Source organism: Cydia pomonella, chromosome 10, assembly GCF_033807575.1.
Source record: "Cydia pomonella isolate Wapato2018A chromosome 10, ilCydPomo1, whole genome shotgun sequence".
NCBI lineage: Eukaryota > Metazoa > Arthropoda > Insecta > Lepidoptera > Tortricidae > Cydia > Cydia pomonella.
The window spans coordinates 6499855-6515500 of record NC_084712.1 but is presented as its reverse complement, the minus strand read 5'-3'; the positions used below and the strand labels follow the sequence as shown (position 1 = coordinate 6515500).

General features: G+C 35.1%; 1 protein-coding gene across 5 annotated transcripts in view; it reads left to right on the top strand.

The window, feature by feature from the left end:
- Nucleotides 1-2655: 2655 nt before the first annotated feature.
- LOC133521913 (voltage-dependent T-type calcium channel subunit alpha-1G) overlaps nucleotides 2656-15646 on the top strand; it is a 79438-nt gene continuing 66447 nt past the window's right edge. For 4 of the 5 annotated variants that reach the window (XR_009799955.1, XM_061857035.1, XM_061857036.1 and 1 more), the window contains exons 1-3: nucleotides 2656-2809; nucleotides 3526-3659; nucleotides 3907-4004. Coding sequence is in view for 4 of the 5 variants with exons in the window: in XM_061857035.1 (XP_061713019.1) it covers nucleotides 2717-2809; nucleotides 3526-3659; nucleotides 3907-4004 (325 nt within the window). In the remaining variant the exon portion in view is untranslated. The remainder of the gene's footprint in view (nucleotides 2810-3525; nucleotides 3660-3906; nucleotides 4005-15646) is intronic. The other variant, XM_061857033.1, reaches the window with a different exon arrangement.

Sequence of the window (15646 nt, the reverse complement as noted above, 5' to 3'; positions counted from 1 at the left end):
TATCACCTATGAACTCGTCAGAATGTATGTGTCATCAACCAAAAAACGTAAAATTTAAATATACTGACAAACAGTCACAAAGTTTCTTCAAAATGAAACGCATAAGTAGCTATACTTACCATAGTAATTTAAACAAGCACAAAGGCACTTATCACTGTACTCGAACAAACACATTTAAATACGTCTCGAGTGAGAGAAAAATCTCTTCTCCCGGGAAATAATTTCCCTTCACACGACTAAGCGCCCATTTTGGAATGCACAATCTTTCACCAAATGTACGTGACTTGCGAGTTCTTTGTCTTCCATTTGCTTGTTACTTTCACAATGGCTTAAGTATGAATGAGGTCATGGGATGATTTATAGTATTTTCAGCTACCTTACCTGTTTACCTGCAGAAGAACGATGACGAGATAAATTTAGTTTGCATCAGTTTGTTTGGGAAAACGAAGCTACTTTGAAAAAAACAAAAGAAAATAGGTCATGGATAGAAGAAGCCTAATTAAAATTGGAATAGAAGATGTCAATTATATATCTGAATGACCAAATGTTAACCGTGTCATCTAGCAATACGTAGCTAATAATCCAAATAACGCAAAGAACTAGAATTTTATATACGGAATAATAATATTACCTACGTCCCTTAATGATTAATATGTAAAGTCCATAATTGTTATAACAACTTTGACGGTGACATACTAAGTTGCCGACACGTCGGAGTTAAGCCCCAATTTGAATATTATGCTCAATCTTTCTTTCAAACTTACTTATGATAATCATTTATCTACAGATCTTGTTTGATAAAGGACACAATAATTCTAAAATATATTAAGTAACTTTGTTTTTTTCCCGGTTTGCTTTTATAACATATACATAGGCACTTGAAATCCGAAACAAGATTATTTATTCTGCTCTGTTTACGTTACAGAAAATTTATAAAAAACTTTGACCTTTTCGAAACGCATCACTCATTTTTCAATTCCCACGCAAACAAAGCAAAAGCAATTTGAACCACTAATGTAAACTCATTTGCAAACTTCCGTGAAAATTAATCCGTAAGAACGTCGAATGCGCAGGGTCCCCTAGGGCCAAGAAGTCACATGTCCCTGTGAGTACCTTGGGACTTCTGACGTTGTAGATTTAAGCGTTCACAATTATGAACATGGCGGACCGCCGTAATGACTTAGGCCATTGTGCATCATTATGCCAGGTATAATAGATGCCATTTAAGTAAGCTCATTATTTGAAGCTGGCTGAAAAAGCTACTTCGCGTCGCGATTGAAAGTACACTCAATGACTGATGACGTTTAATAGGTATTTGGGTAAGATAGAGAGGAAAACAAAACTTACTTCAGTGACATAAGTGTGTCAGCCAAAGGATTTGAACTATGCCAAAGTTTTGGAGATTAACTTCACCAGTTTTCTAATTAATATAGAGAATATAAATTAGAAATTAAAGCTGTATTATGGTCAATTTGTTAATATCATTATCAAATAATTCCACTACAAATAATTTAATAGTAAAGCTACGGTCTTCATTAGTAAAGAGATTTCAATATCCCATTATAATCCTTTGTGCTTGCATATGAAAAACAAATACTGAATATAATATTCGTTAATACATTCCGTTTAATTTATTTATGTTAATTATGTTAAAAGTATTAAAACTCATTCACTAGTTATCTTAATCGTAAATAACATGAGTTCTTAAATTACGTAAAATACATTTGGCACATTACATTGTGTGAACTTAGGTATATACCTCACATTGTTATAATTAGTTTAAACTATTTAAAATATTTGATATAACATCATAAAGATCTTTTATTACCTGTTACTGTATTTTCATTAATTCAAACGGGCGTTTTTTGTCACAGAGTTTGATTTAAAGCTTCAATAAATCGCGGACCCTTTTTATATTTAGCTCAAAATCTATAGATTTTAATGAAATTTATTGAGATATAAAAGTGACAAGGTTTTATTCAGTCCGATTAATCCAAAAGTAGACTGTCAAATGGCTAAAATATTGTATTTTTATTTACTTATGTAAAATTTGACTAACCTTTCAATCAGAGACTGAACTAAGTGTTTGACCTATTATATTAACACATTTACTGCCAGCGCTCCGCTAGGCGGATTCTCTGTTCATACGCGCTCTTCGCTACATACGGTTTTTTTTATACTGCGTCGGTGGCAAACAAGCATACGGCCCACCTGATGGTAAGCAGTCTCCGTAGCCTATGTACGCCTGCAACTCGAGAGGAGTTACATGCGCGTTGCCGACCCTAAATCCGCCCCTCCCCCCCTCGTTGAGCTCTGGCAACCTTACTCACCGGCAGGAACACAACACTATGAGTACGGTTTAGTGTTATTTGGCTGCGGTTTTCTGTAAGGTCATCCGCTGTGCTGTGCCCTACCACACAAAGCGAGATGACATTCACAATACCCATACCTCTCTTTCCCGAGCTATTGGCTTTACTCGTAGCGCCTAGCTCGCATTGGTAAATAAGTTATTTTATCTTATTCCTGTGGGCTACGCTACGGTGTAGCACAAGTAAGCACGATTTCAGTTATAAGTGCATCCTAGATGCAAAAAATACTAAAATAGCTCCTGGTATAAAATTGTTGACCTACTAGCATTATTTTGCTTTGTATTTTGTCTGTCTTTGTGCCATACTTATGTCCTTAACTGAGATCCACGTGGTTCGAGAGAATATCCATGCTGGTGATCCTGCTCAACTGCGTGACACTGGGCATGTACCAGCCCTGTGTCGACGACCAGTGCGTTACCAACAGGTGCAAGATATTACAGGTAAGCATTTATACACATATAAGTACTAAAAAGTAGGTACTCAAATGTTCTGTTCGCGACTGGTCAGCCTCATATAGATATGTGTGATATGTTTATTAAAAAAATATATTTCATATGACACTTACTTATTTTTATCTAAATATACTCGTACTATTGTCCACACTACGTACTAATTTTAACCCCTATGTTTGACGCTTAACGTGTGCGGGGTTTTTGGCAAGTAAATACTATCAAGAAAAATAATGCTTAAATAATAAATTTCATTTGGCTTTTAATTTTTAACAGAACATACATTCACGTATACATGCCTTCGTGAATTATTTGCCTTTATAATTCACGGGACAAACACAAAATATTTAATTAATTGAGTCATTAGGCTTTACTGTGTGCTCGAATAAAATGAATTATAACAGTTGCGGTCTGGCACATTCGTATTTTAAAACAAATTAATTATGAACGGCGTGAAACAATTAACTCGAGTCACTTTTATATTTAAATGTTAATCTAATATAAGCGACTTAAACCTTTTTTTGCATTCTGAACTTTCTTGCGACTTGACTGGCTCGAAACAAAAGAAAAAACTTAAACACCAAACAAATATTTTCATTTATTTTAAAAACAAGATTCTTTCCAAACGTGCGCAATGGGACAAATAAAAGAGTTTATATATTTTTGTTGCAACTTAAAACGTTATTCTTACTCTAAAATATTTGCAGGTTTTCGACGATATTATCTTTGCGTTTTTCACGTTGGAGATGACGATCAAAATGGTCGCAATGGGGGTGTACGGACACGGCACTTACCTCGCCGACTCCTGGAATCGCCTGGATTTTTTCATTGTTATAGCCGGGTAAGTGGTTAACATTTTGTTACTTCTTCTTTAGTTAGTTTCCTAAAATTAAAATACCTACTTTGGATATTTACGAATAAATATAGGGAAGTTTTTGTCATGAGTACTGTACATAATCTTGCAAATAAAGCATTACAGGCTGACAAGTTACTTGGTCGTGTTTATGCAAATTCAGCCAATGCAATTGCTATGTGTTTATCTCTATAAATTAAAAGATGATTTGGTAACACTATTTTTTCCTTCACAGGGTTTTAGAATATGCATTACATGTGGAGAATATCAATCTCTCGGCGATAAGAACGATTCGAGTGCTGCGACCGTTGCGGGCGATCAACAGGATACCAAGTAAGAAATTAAATTAAGTTTATTATTTCTGTAGTAATTAGAATTTTACGACTCAATTCTGAAGAGAAAACCGACGGTCAAGGGTTCGGAAGGGCATTTTCTGTTGTTGTTAAACTTCACGTTTCCACGCGTCCACGTTACTGCTTAGGCATTAGGCAAAATATGTACTGTCCGACTGTTCTACTCTGTACAGGCTGCGTAGCCAACGTGCTAATCGCTTACGTTCTGTAGCGATCGAAACGCAACTGTCACTGTCGCACTAATATGGAAGAGTGATAGAGAGACACAAAGCGTTTCGTTATCGTAGCGATAGCGATTGTCGCCTTGGTTAGGCCGGCTGGTCGCATCGTCATGTCCACGAAATTCTCAACAGAGAATTTCGTGATCATGTTTTTGGACATATATGATTTTTCATTTTTTTAAATCGCAGGTTTCTTGTATCTATCGTAGCCCATAAAATCGCTAGTGTAACTGTTATGTTATTTGTAATAAGGCTATAGATCAAAATATAACTACTTAAATTCGAGCTCATCGTATAATGGAAACGTTTCAATAACAAAAAAAAAATTATATACGGCTTAAGGGCTTACATAACAATGCAAAAAAATCGGTATTCAATGAAGATACAGAAGGTATCAAAAACAACTTTAAAAAAATGAACTGAACAACAAATTTCTCAAAAATTACTACTGTGTTGTAAACAAAGGCTTCGTAGCAAACTTCAATTACTCACTAAAGGCTTCCTCGAGTTAAATAAGGAGCACTTACTGTAAGAACCCTGTTTTAGGGTGTTTTCACACTCATCAGGTATTATCGTGGTGTGAGAAAACGGATACTTTTCTCGAGATAGGGTGAATTTAAATTAGGATTGCTCATTTCAAAGGGAGCATTGAAATTTAAGTCTTTACACAATGGATACTAACTAAGTATGGATAATTCGCGCAATACTACGTAAATCCTTTTACTGCAAACAATATTTGTATAACAAAGTCTTGTTTCATTCAAGATACGTATAAATTAATTATCAATATCAAAATTTCGAGCAATTAAACATCATTTAGAGGTCGCTATAAATGAAATAATTCTACCCTATATATATATATATATATATGTATGAAAAAAATTTTTTTTTTAACATGCATATTTGTATTAGAAATCGATAACAGCTATAACGATCTCGACGTTATCTTGGGCCTGCAAAGATAATCCAACTAGGTGTAATAATATAGTATAAATAAAAAATAATTGATCCTCATCATTTCTGGCAAAAAACATGCATGCAACACAAAGCTTATTTTCATTAATATGTGAAATATAAATATTACTAAAGAACGACTAAGTTTATATTAAGTTATGAATATTAATTATAGTTATATCTGGTTGTTCTTCAGCCTTCTTTGTCAACGTTTTCAAGGAAATCTAAGCTTGTTTGTAAAAGAAGTATGTCCTCTAATGAAAAATAATTTAGGTAGCTATATCAAAAGAAGTTTGTCCGTTTCTCCAGTTTTTGTGTTCCTGGCATTATCTCGATTGTCCCACATTGTCCGTTATGAGATCATTCAGAAGAAAATATTTCGCAATGATGGAATTCGATACTGTCATTAAAATTGCAGAGACCTACGTTAGAACACAGCCTTTGTGTAGATGTACCTAATAATGCTTCCGTGACATACATATTTTTATAAAATTAATATATAATATGAGTAGTATCCAGTATTATTACAATCAAAATATTTTTTTCCCTAAAAACATGTTCAATTGTATATTTTAAAGGAGTACCTACTTAACGTACTCGTAATGTACTAAATGTAAGTCCCTCAACATACTTTTTCAATCAACTTTATCATTATCAACCTAAAAATACATACCAATTACGTTAAGGAATCGTCAAATACACTATGAAAATGTAATATTCGACTAAGCACTAATACAGCTACTGTAATATTACACTTTTACATTGCTTGAAATTTAAGCTTTACATACTTATATTAAGGTTGTGTTTAGTACTGACTTGCTGTACGTGAAGTGAGCTTGTGTAAGTAATGTGCTTGCAGAAATAACCCTGAACTGGCTCCGAGCGAGCGTGGGTGCGATCGATCGCGCAACAAGTAGCCTGCAGCCCGGCCGCAGCTCAGCGAGGCTCATATTTGTACAGATGTGGACAGTGTACACGATTTTCAACCTTATTGTAATGGAACAAGATTTAAATTTGTACACCTATTTGAAGCTGTGTGCACTGTACAGTCAATTTACTATAACATATCAATTTTAAACGATACGCTCATTAGTACATAGACAGTTTGCCTGCTGCGAAAAAGGTCCGCTTTATAATTGGGTCAATTTGTGCGATCAACTGATCATACTTTCACTTACAGAATATTAAAATAGTATTACTACCTATGTATTGTTTCGCTATTCCCTATAGATAGCAGTGCTTAAGAGTCATAAGAAACTAGTTACTTGAATGTTCATGCGAACTTTCATGTTATTTCAACTCGTTTTATTTATCGTTTTAAAATGAGAGCGTATTTTCGGCCCAATTCGTAGAATGAAATACGATAACGATAAGTTCTGGTTTAGGTAAGTTCTCATTTAGATATCGTTTGTATGTCGTATAATTCCCAGAAGCAGCTCGATTCGGGCAACCAATATCAATTTGACATTAGAAATATCGTAGATAGATCTTACTGGGATCACAGCGGAATCGAAATAAACGTCAATTTTGACATGTAGTTTAGTTATCAATCTTTTAAAGATCTTTCCAAGATCTTAAACTTGTCTTAATTATTCTTCGAATCGGGCCGTTAGATTGTATAGCGGCTTGTTATAGCTACTTGCTGGCTGAGGATTCGTTTTTAAATCGACAACCTTGATATTCTGTTTAATAGAAACCGAAGCCAACAAGTAGCCTTCCAGCAGCCGAGTCATATATACCACCGGAAAAAAAAAACACAAAACACACACACACACGCACACGCACACACACACAGAAGAAGTAAAAAGAATTGAAAAAAATTGCTCTGCCGCCTTTATTTTATTAAAACATAGAAGTCTATTTTTGTGCCGCAAATACGCCAACCTATGGAATTCGTACGCAACATTGAAATCAAGACTGTAATGTATTTAAGTTTTTAAATTTTGACTGACCAAAAACTATGCACGCCGTGACCTATTTTTTAACCGGCAAAGTAGACTTTGTCCATTTTTGAGAAAACATCTTTACAAGACAACGTTTCAAAAATATATTTTTTATACCACGTCGGTGGCAAACAAGCATACGGCCCGCCTGATGGTAAGCAGTCACCGTAGCCTATAGACGCCTGCAACATCAGAAACATTAGTTTTATATAATTACTTACACGACCTTTTTATCAGGGTCTTCACGTTGGTTTGTAAAGATGTTTGTAAGCTCGAATGTACTACCCGTATGAACAATGTACGGAAATTAATATTTTATCCTGTTACATTTCCAACATTACACATAAGATCTGCAATCAATATTTATCTAAGCATGCCGTGCAGGAGCCATGCTGAATAAGGAATGAATTACAACACAAATATTACACTAACACGAGATAGTATCGATCGAGCAACAAGTAGACTGCGCTAGCAAACACCTTATAGCTAATAGAGACGGAGTGTTTGCTGTGTAAGAGAGGTCCAAAGTATCGGAGTCTGGAGAGTTACTGCGTACCTAGTAAAATATAGCTGAGATTCTTTCAAGTCGTAGGTAATTAGGTACCGTTGCTACTATTTTGCAGCAGCATTTGCTTCAAATAAAGAAAATATGAAATTGATTGTCTACCTATAGTTTATTTAGGGGCGTAAAGTCCTGAGTATAAACATACACGCTATATATAACGTATTAGTGTATCATTGACGAATCCCTTTATCGAAGTTATGTGCGATACAGTTCTTTGTTTTATTTTTCACCTTTCAAGTTTACTTTCCGATTATGTCAATCAATATTAACTTGGTGCATTTCATCGTGGGGTAACTTAGCTTCAACCGCATTACTTAATCTGTATAAAGAGGTTGAAAAGCTAGGTACACTAAAGGTTTTATTTTTCGCAAATTCCTCTAGCCTTTTAACTTTGTCTTACCAAAAATCATGTGCTCACTGGTTGGACAACTATTTCGTTTGAACACAAAATGTTACCTTATCATTTCAGAAATGAATGGCAAATCTTTATTTTAGAAACAACGTTAACTGGCAACATAAATTTTATAAATGTGAAATTTCAAGTAATTGAAGCGCAGACGATATTTCTCTATGGTTTAAGCTAAACGCTAGAAGCAGGTTCAGTGAGCGTACTTCGTATATTAAATCTGAAATCAATATAGGAAACACGGGACAGTTTGTTCCATCAATGAAATAAATAAGTAATAATTGATAACGCAAAGTAAGGCGTTTATGGCCGCTTGATGACGTCGTAAAAAGAAAACAACTAGAAAAAATTTACACGAGTAAAACATAAATTGGTACTAATGACTGGTGTGGATACCGCGGCTCGAAAACATTAAAACATCGTTTTGAGTGTTTTTGAATAATTTAGTGACCACAATTATCAAGTGACACCGTATATAGTCTTCGTGCTGCAAATTGCTTTGGAAGGGCCAATGCTCCAGTGAACTGAAAGAATTACGCAGCAAATACTATAAATGCTAAAAACCGTCGTAGTTCATGGTCGAGTTTGACGCAAAAAGAGTGCCAAGAAGATCGGCTTTCTCCTTTCCACTGTGGGCCAGATCACCAACAGCTTTACGCAGCGGTGGTAAAGACGACTGACAGAAACTCGCCGTGGGGCTTTGGCAAACGACCAGAACGCGCGACTCACAGTAGGGTAGCCCGCTGGTTACTCACCAATTCTGCCGACGAATTCGTATTTAACCCTGGCAATGGTTTTTTTTACTGGACCTCGAGGCAGTGTTTAATTTACGTTTCACATCAGAAACTTTCGGATCCTTAATAGCTACGGCCTTGGTCCAAGCTTACTTGCGAACTGTAGCTTCTTTACAGGGCCGATTAAACCGAATTCTTTACAGGGCCAATCAAATTCCTTTCGTTTCCTCATTATGCTTTGTTTAAAAACAGTATTTTTCAATACAATCAACATATTTATTAAAAATCGTAGATTTCAATCAATATATTATCTTTTATTTAGTACGGTTCACAGTACTTTGACTGTAACTTTTGTTTTAGCTCTGAACTGATTTATATTTAAATCTAAAGCTCTCTCAGTTTGTAAAGAAAATGAATTACATAAACGTCAAGTGCATACTTTTACCCGCCAGAAAGAACGAAAAGTAGGAAATAAAACTAAGTAAAAACCGTTGAAACGCTGAGCTTCACTTATTTGTAGCTGAGTAACGGTTTCGCGCGACCGACTCAATTAATCGCACTGCGGTGTAATGGACGCCAACTAGTCGTTATCGTGTTTTGTACCAGCATTTATTGGACAACTTCATTCTGGTGGTTGAAACTTTTTTTAAAGTGTAGGTATACCTTTGCATAAATCGCGTGACCTACTGGCACGCCCCAGGGGTCTATTTTAAGTCCTCTGTTATTTATTTTGTACACGGCTGATCTTGTAAAAAACTTAAAACATAGTGAAGCACATTATATGCAGATGACACCCAAATATACTCGTATTATTCATGCTCACCAGATGATCTAGACACAGCAGTTAGTAAAATAAACGAAGATCTCAGAATAGTAGCATATTGGTCAATCAAGAATAACCTGGTTTTAAATCCTTCTAAATCCCAGTTTGTAATAATGAGAACTACCTATAAACGTCAACGACTGAAAATCAGAGCACAAAGACCAAGGATCAGTATTAATTCAGAAATAATCTCAGAAGTAGAATATGCATAAAATCTAGGAGTGACCATGGATGGAGAGTTGCGGTACACAGAACACGTGAATATAAACATACGAAATGCCTTCTACAGACTTAAGATACTATATACTATTCGCAAATATCTATCGGTTAAAGTCAGGGAAATTTTAGTTGAATCGTTAGTTCTCTCACTATTCAACCTTGTATATGGACCGAGACTACTTGCTAAAACAAAAAAGTCCATACAGCGGGTGCTGAATGCATATGTCCGATTCTGCTACAAAGTTCCAAGCAGGTCACACATTACTTCCCTTTCTTAATGAAAACAAAGTGTTAAATATGGAAAATCGAAACGACTACATTTGGCATGCGCTGTTCGGAAGGTGTTAGATCTTACCGACTTTCCTCGCTGTCTATAGATATTGCAACTATTATAATAGTTAGCGGCGGAACGATTCTGAAAATATTTTTTTTTTTAATTTTGATACAATTCCAGATTATGGCGAGTAATTATTATATCAAATGAAACCGTAAATCCAGAGCTTTCGTCAAAGCTTTCGAAACCCAATTATATCACCTTTAAAATTTGTTTCCCGAAAAATATCCATTGGCCGAGTCAGCGGCCGAAAGCTTTTCGACACAAATCACTACGTTTGACGAACTTCTACACATTAAGACGCTTTCAAACTTACACCAACGTAGACAGATATCATAGGCTATCAGAAAAAGCTTTAAAAACCGACTTTCCTCGCTGTCTATAGATATTGCAACTATTATAATAGTTAGCGGCGGAACGATTCTGAAAATATTTAATTAAATATTGACACAATTCTAGATTATGGAAAGTAATTATTACAACAATGAAAACCGTTAATCAAGAGCTTTTGTCGAAATTTTTAAAATCCAAAAAAATCGTTTTTCAAAGTCGATTCCCGAAAAATATCCATTGGCCGAGTCAGCGGCCGAAATCTTCCTGACACAAATCACTACTTTTGAGGAACGTCTAGACATTAAGAAGTTTATAAATTTACACTAAAGTAGGCCGCTATCATGGACTTTCAGAAAAAGCTTTCAGAAACGACTTTCTTCGCTAACTGTAAATATTGCAACTGAAAAATAGTTAGCGGCGGAACGATTCTGAAAATATTTTTTTAATGTTGATATATTTCTAGATTATGGAAAGTAATAATTACATTAATGAAAACAGTTAATCGAGAGCTTTAGTCAAAGCTTTCGAAACCCAATCATATCATTTTTAAAATTTGTTTCCTGAAAAATGTCCATTGGCCGCGTCAGCAGCCGAAAGCAGCTTGACACAAATCACTACTTTTGACGAACTTCTAGACATTAAGACACTTTCAAACTTACACCAACGTAGGCAGCTATAATAGGCTTTCAGAAAAAGCTTTCAAACCCGACTTTCCTCGCTGTCTATAGATATTGCAACTCAATAATAGTTAGCGGCGGAACGATTCTGAAAATATTTTTTTAAAATTTTGATACAATTCCATATTATGGCAAGTAATTATAATATCAAAGGAAACCGTAAATCCAGAGCTTTCGTCAAAGCTTTCGAAACCCAATTATATCACCTTTAAAATTTGTTTCCCGAAAAATATCCATTGGCCGAGTCAGCGGCTGAAAGCTTCTTGACACAAATCACTACTTTTGACGAACTTCTAGACATTAAGACGCTTTCAAACTTACACCAACGTAGCCAGATATCATAGGCTTTCAGAAAAACCTTTAAAAACCGACTTTCCTCGCTGTCTATAGATATTGCAACTATTATTATAGTTAGCGGCGGAACGATTCTGAAAATATATATTTTTTATTTTGATAGAATTCCAGATTATGGCAAGTAATTATTATATCAAAGGGAACCGTAAATCCAGAGCTTTCGTCAAAGCTTTCGAAACCCAATTATATCACTTTTAAAATTTGTTTCCCGAAAAACATCCATTGGCCGATTCAGCGGCCGAAAGCTTCTTTACACAATTCACTACTTTTGACGAACTTCTAGACATTAAGACGCTTTCAAACTTACACCAACGTAGGCAGATATCATAGGCTTTCAGAAAAAGCTTTCAAACCCGACTTTCCTCGCTGTCTATAGATATTGCAACTATTATAATAGTTAGCGGCGGAGGGATTCTAAAAATATATTTTTAATGTTGGTACAATTCTAGATTATGGAAAGTAATTATTACAACAATGAAAACCGTTAATCAAGAGCTTTTTTCGAAACTTTTGAAATCCATAAAAATCGCTTTTCCAAGTCGTTTCCCGAAAAATATCTATTTGCCGAGTCAGCGGCCGAGGTTTTCCTGATACAAATCACTACTTTTGACGAACGTCTAGACATTAAGAAGTTTATAAATTTACACTAACGTAGGCCGCTATCATGGACTTTCAGAAAAAGCTTTCAGAAACGACTTTCTTCGCTAACTATAAATATTGCAACTGAAAAATAGTTAGCGGCGGAACGATTCTGAAATTTTTTTTTTAATGTTGATATATTTCTAGATTATGGAAAGTAATAATTACATTAATGAAAACAGTAAATCAAGAGCTTTAGTCAAAGCTTTCGAAACCCAATCATATCACTTTTAAAATTTGTTTCCTGAAAAATATCCATTGGCCGCGTCAGCAGCCGAAAGCTCCTTGACACAAATCACTACTTTTGACGAACTTCTAGACATTAAGACACTTTCAAACTTACACCAACGTAGGCAGCTATAATAGGCTTTCAGAAAAAGCTTTCAAAACCAACTTTCCTCGCTACCTATAGATATTGCAACTCAATAATAGTTAGCGGCGGAACGATTCTGAAATTTTTTGTTTTTTAATTTTGATACAATTCCAGATTATGGCGAGTAATTATTATGTCAAAGGAAACCGTAAATCCAGAGCTTTCGTCAAAGCTTTTGAAACCCAATTATATCACCTTTAAAATTTGTTTTCCGAAAAATATCCATCGGCCGAGTCAGCGGCCGAAAGCTTCTTGACACAAATCACTACTTTTGACGAACTTCTAGACATTAAGACGCTTTCAAACTTACACCAACGTAGCCAGATATCATAGGCTATCAGAAAAACCTTTAAAAACCGACTTTCCTCGCTGTCTATAGATATTGTAACTATTATAATAGTTAGCGGCGGAACGATTCTGAAAATATTTAATTAAATATTGACACAATTCTAGATTATGGAAAGTAATTATTACAACAATGAAAACCGTTAATCAAGAGCTTTTGTCGAAATTTTTAAAATCCAAAAAAATCGCTTTTCAAAGTCGATTCCCGAAAAATATCCATTGGCCGAGTCAGCGGCCGAAATCTTCCTGACACAAATCACTACTTTTGAGGAACGTCTAGACATTAAGAAGTTTATAAATTTACACTAAAGTAGGCCGCTATCATGGACTTTCAGAAAAAGCTTTCAGAAACGACTTTCTTCGCTAACTGTAAATATTGCAACTGAAAAATAGTTAGCGGCGGAACGATTCTGAAAATATTTTTTTAATGTTGATATATTTCTAGATTATGGAAAGTAATAATTACATTAATGAAAACAGTTAATCGAGAGCTTTAGTCAAAGCTTTCGAAACCCAATCATATCATTTTTAAAATTTGTTTCCTGAAAAATGTCCATTGGCGGCGTCAGCAGCCGAAAGCTGCTTGACACAAATCACTACTTTTGACGAACTTCTAGACATTAAGACACTTTCAAACTTACACCAACGTAGGCAGCTATAATAGGCTTTCAGAAAAAGCTTTCAAACCCGACTTTCCTCGCTGTCTATAGATATTGCAACTCAATAATAGTTAGCGGCGGAACGATTCATTCATATCATTTACAATATTATGTATACATAATTCACTATATGTAAAAAACAACTTTGAATAGTGATTTGACTGGGTTCCAAAAGCTTTGTCAAAAGCTCTGGATTTACGGTTGTCGATGAGGTAATAATTACTTTCAATATCTAGTAAAGTATCTATACTTAAATAAAAATTTTCAGATTCGTACCGACGCTAGATATTTTTCAGTTTCAAGATCTATGGTTAGCGAAGAAAGTCGGTTCTGAAATCTTTTTCTGAACGCCCATGATAGGCTGACAGCTGCCTACGTTGGTGTAAGTTTCTAAGCGTCTTAAATTCTGAATGTCTACAAGTTTCTCAAAATCATTAAGTTGTTTCAAGAAGCTTTCAGCTGCTGACTATTGATGGAAACGACTGTGAAAAGTGATTTGTCTGGATTTCAAAAGCTTTGACAAAAGCTCTAGATTAACGGTTTTCGATGATGTAATAATTACTTGTATCAATATTTAATTAAATATTTTCAGAATCGTTCCGCCGCTAACTATTATTGAGTTGCAATATCTATAGACAGCGAGGAAAGTCGGTTTTAAAAGCTTTTTCTGAAAGCCTATGATAGCTGCCTAGGTTGGTGTAAGTTTGAAAGCGTCTTGAAATCTAGAAGTCCGTCAAAGGTAGTGATTTGTGTTAAGAAGCTTTCGGCCGCTGATGTGGCCAATGGATATTTATCGGGAAACAGATTTTAAAAGTGATATGATTGGGTTTCGAAAGCTTTGACAAAAGATCTCGATTTACGGTTTTCATTAATGTAATTATCAGCGGCGTAGCGTGTGCTCTTGCCGCCCGGGGCCCATCAGAAATTTGCCGCCCCGTTTATAATCAACATTAGTTAATAGGTAAGAAAAAGTTCCGTAAAAATTGTAAAATACAAAAAATAAGTTCAAAAACTAAAACTCGACTACTAAAACGATTTTAAAATAAACGGCTCTAAACATCAGCGTAAACAATTATGAAAAAAAAATCTCATCTGAAATAATCACACAGAAAAAGCTTTATATTTATCATCTTTTAGATCAGTGGTGGGCAATCTTTCTTCATAGGGGGATTTTTTTACGAAATTTAAGAGGAGGGCCAGAATTGCAGTAAAACTGAATTTTGATCTGCGATTATCATGGGTCAATGCCATATACTAAATATCATGGACTGTCGGCGGGCGGGATAAAATCCTTTCGCAGGCCGGAGCTGGCCCGCGGGCCGTACTTGGCCCACCACTGTTTTTGATAAAGAAATACAACAAAACATATTTTACCTACTAAACTCTGTATACAATGTGGGAACAAGTAAACAGACAGATTTAACCTCGCATTCCTGAGGTCATAAGGAGCAAAAAATGTTGGATGACTTTTGGTTAAATTTGGCAAAAAAAAAGTGTGGGTATATGTTTTGTGCATACGACATGTCATTTATTTTTATTTGCGAGTTTCCTTTAAAACTTTAATGTCTGTCAGTAAGTATCTATGTCTAAACCAAGTCACATAGTACCAGCGTCGCAGCCATAAAGGCGTTTTTTACTGAGTTATTTTATTACCTAATACAAAAACATTTTCATATAAAAAGTTGCCAAGACGAAACCATAAGCCTCGCACTGTCAAAAAGTTATCAGATCTCTTGTAGAGCCAAGCTTCTAACTCTACAAGCCCGAAATTTATGTAAGTTACTTATGACAATCTTCCATGATTCATCCCCACAATTGTCATTATCTGTATAACAAGACTGAATTTAGAAAACTTGGTCCCTAAATGCGGTCAAGAATACACCTTTAAAATCTGTCAGGTTACTCATTCCCACGGTGTATATTCAATATTCACAAACATATTTAAAGGGCAGCCGTGGTATGCTACGGTCATAAGCTTTAAGGTAAAAGTAAATGATTAGTTCAGATAAGATTTTTTTCTTGTTTCATATGTTTTAGAGCGCG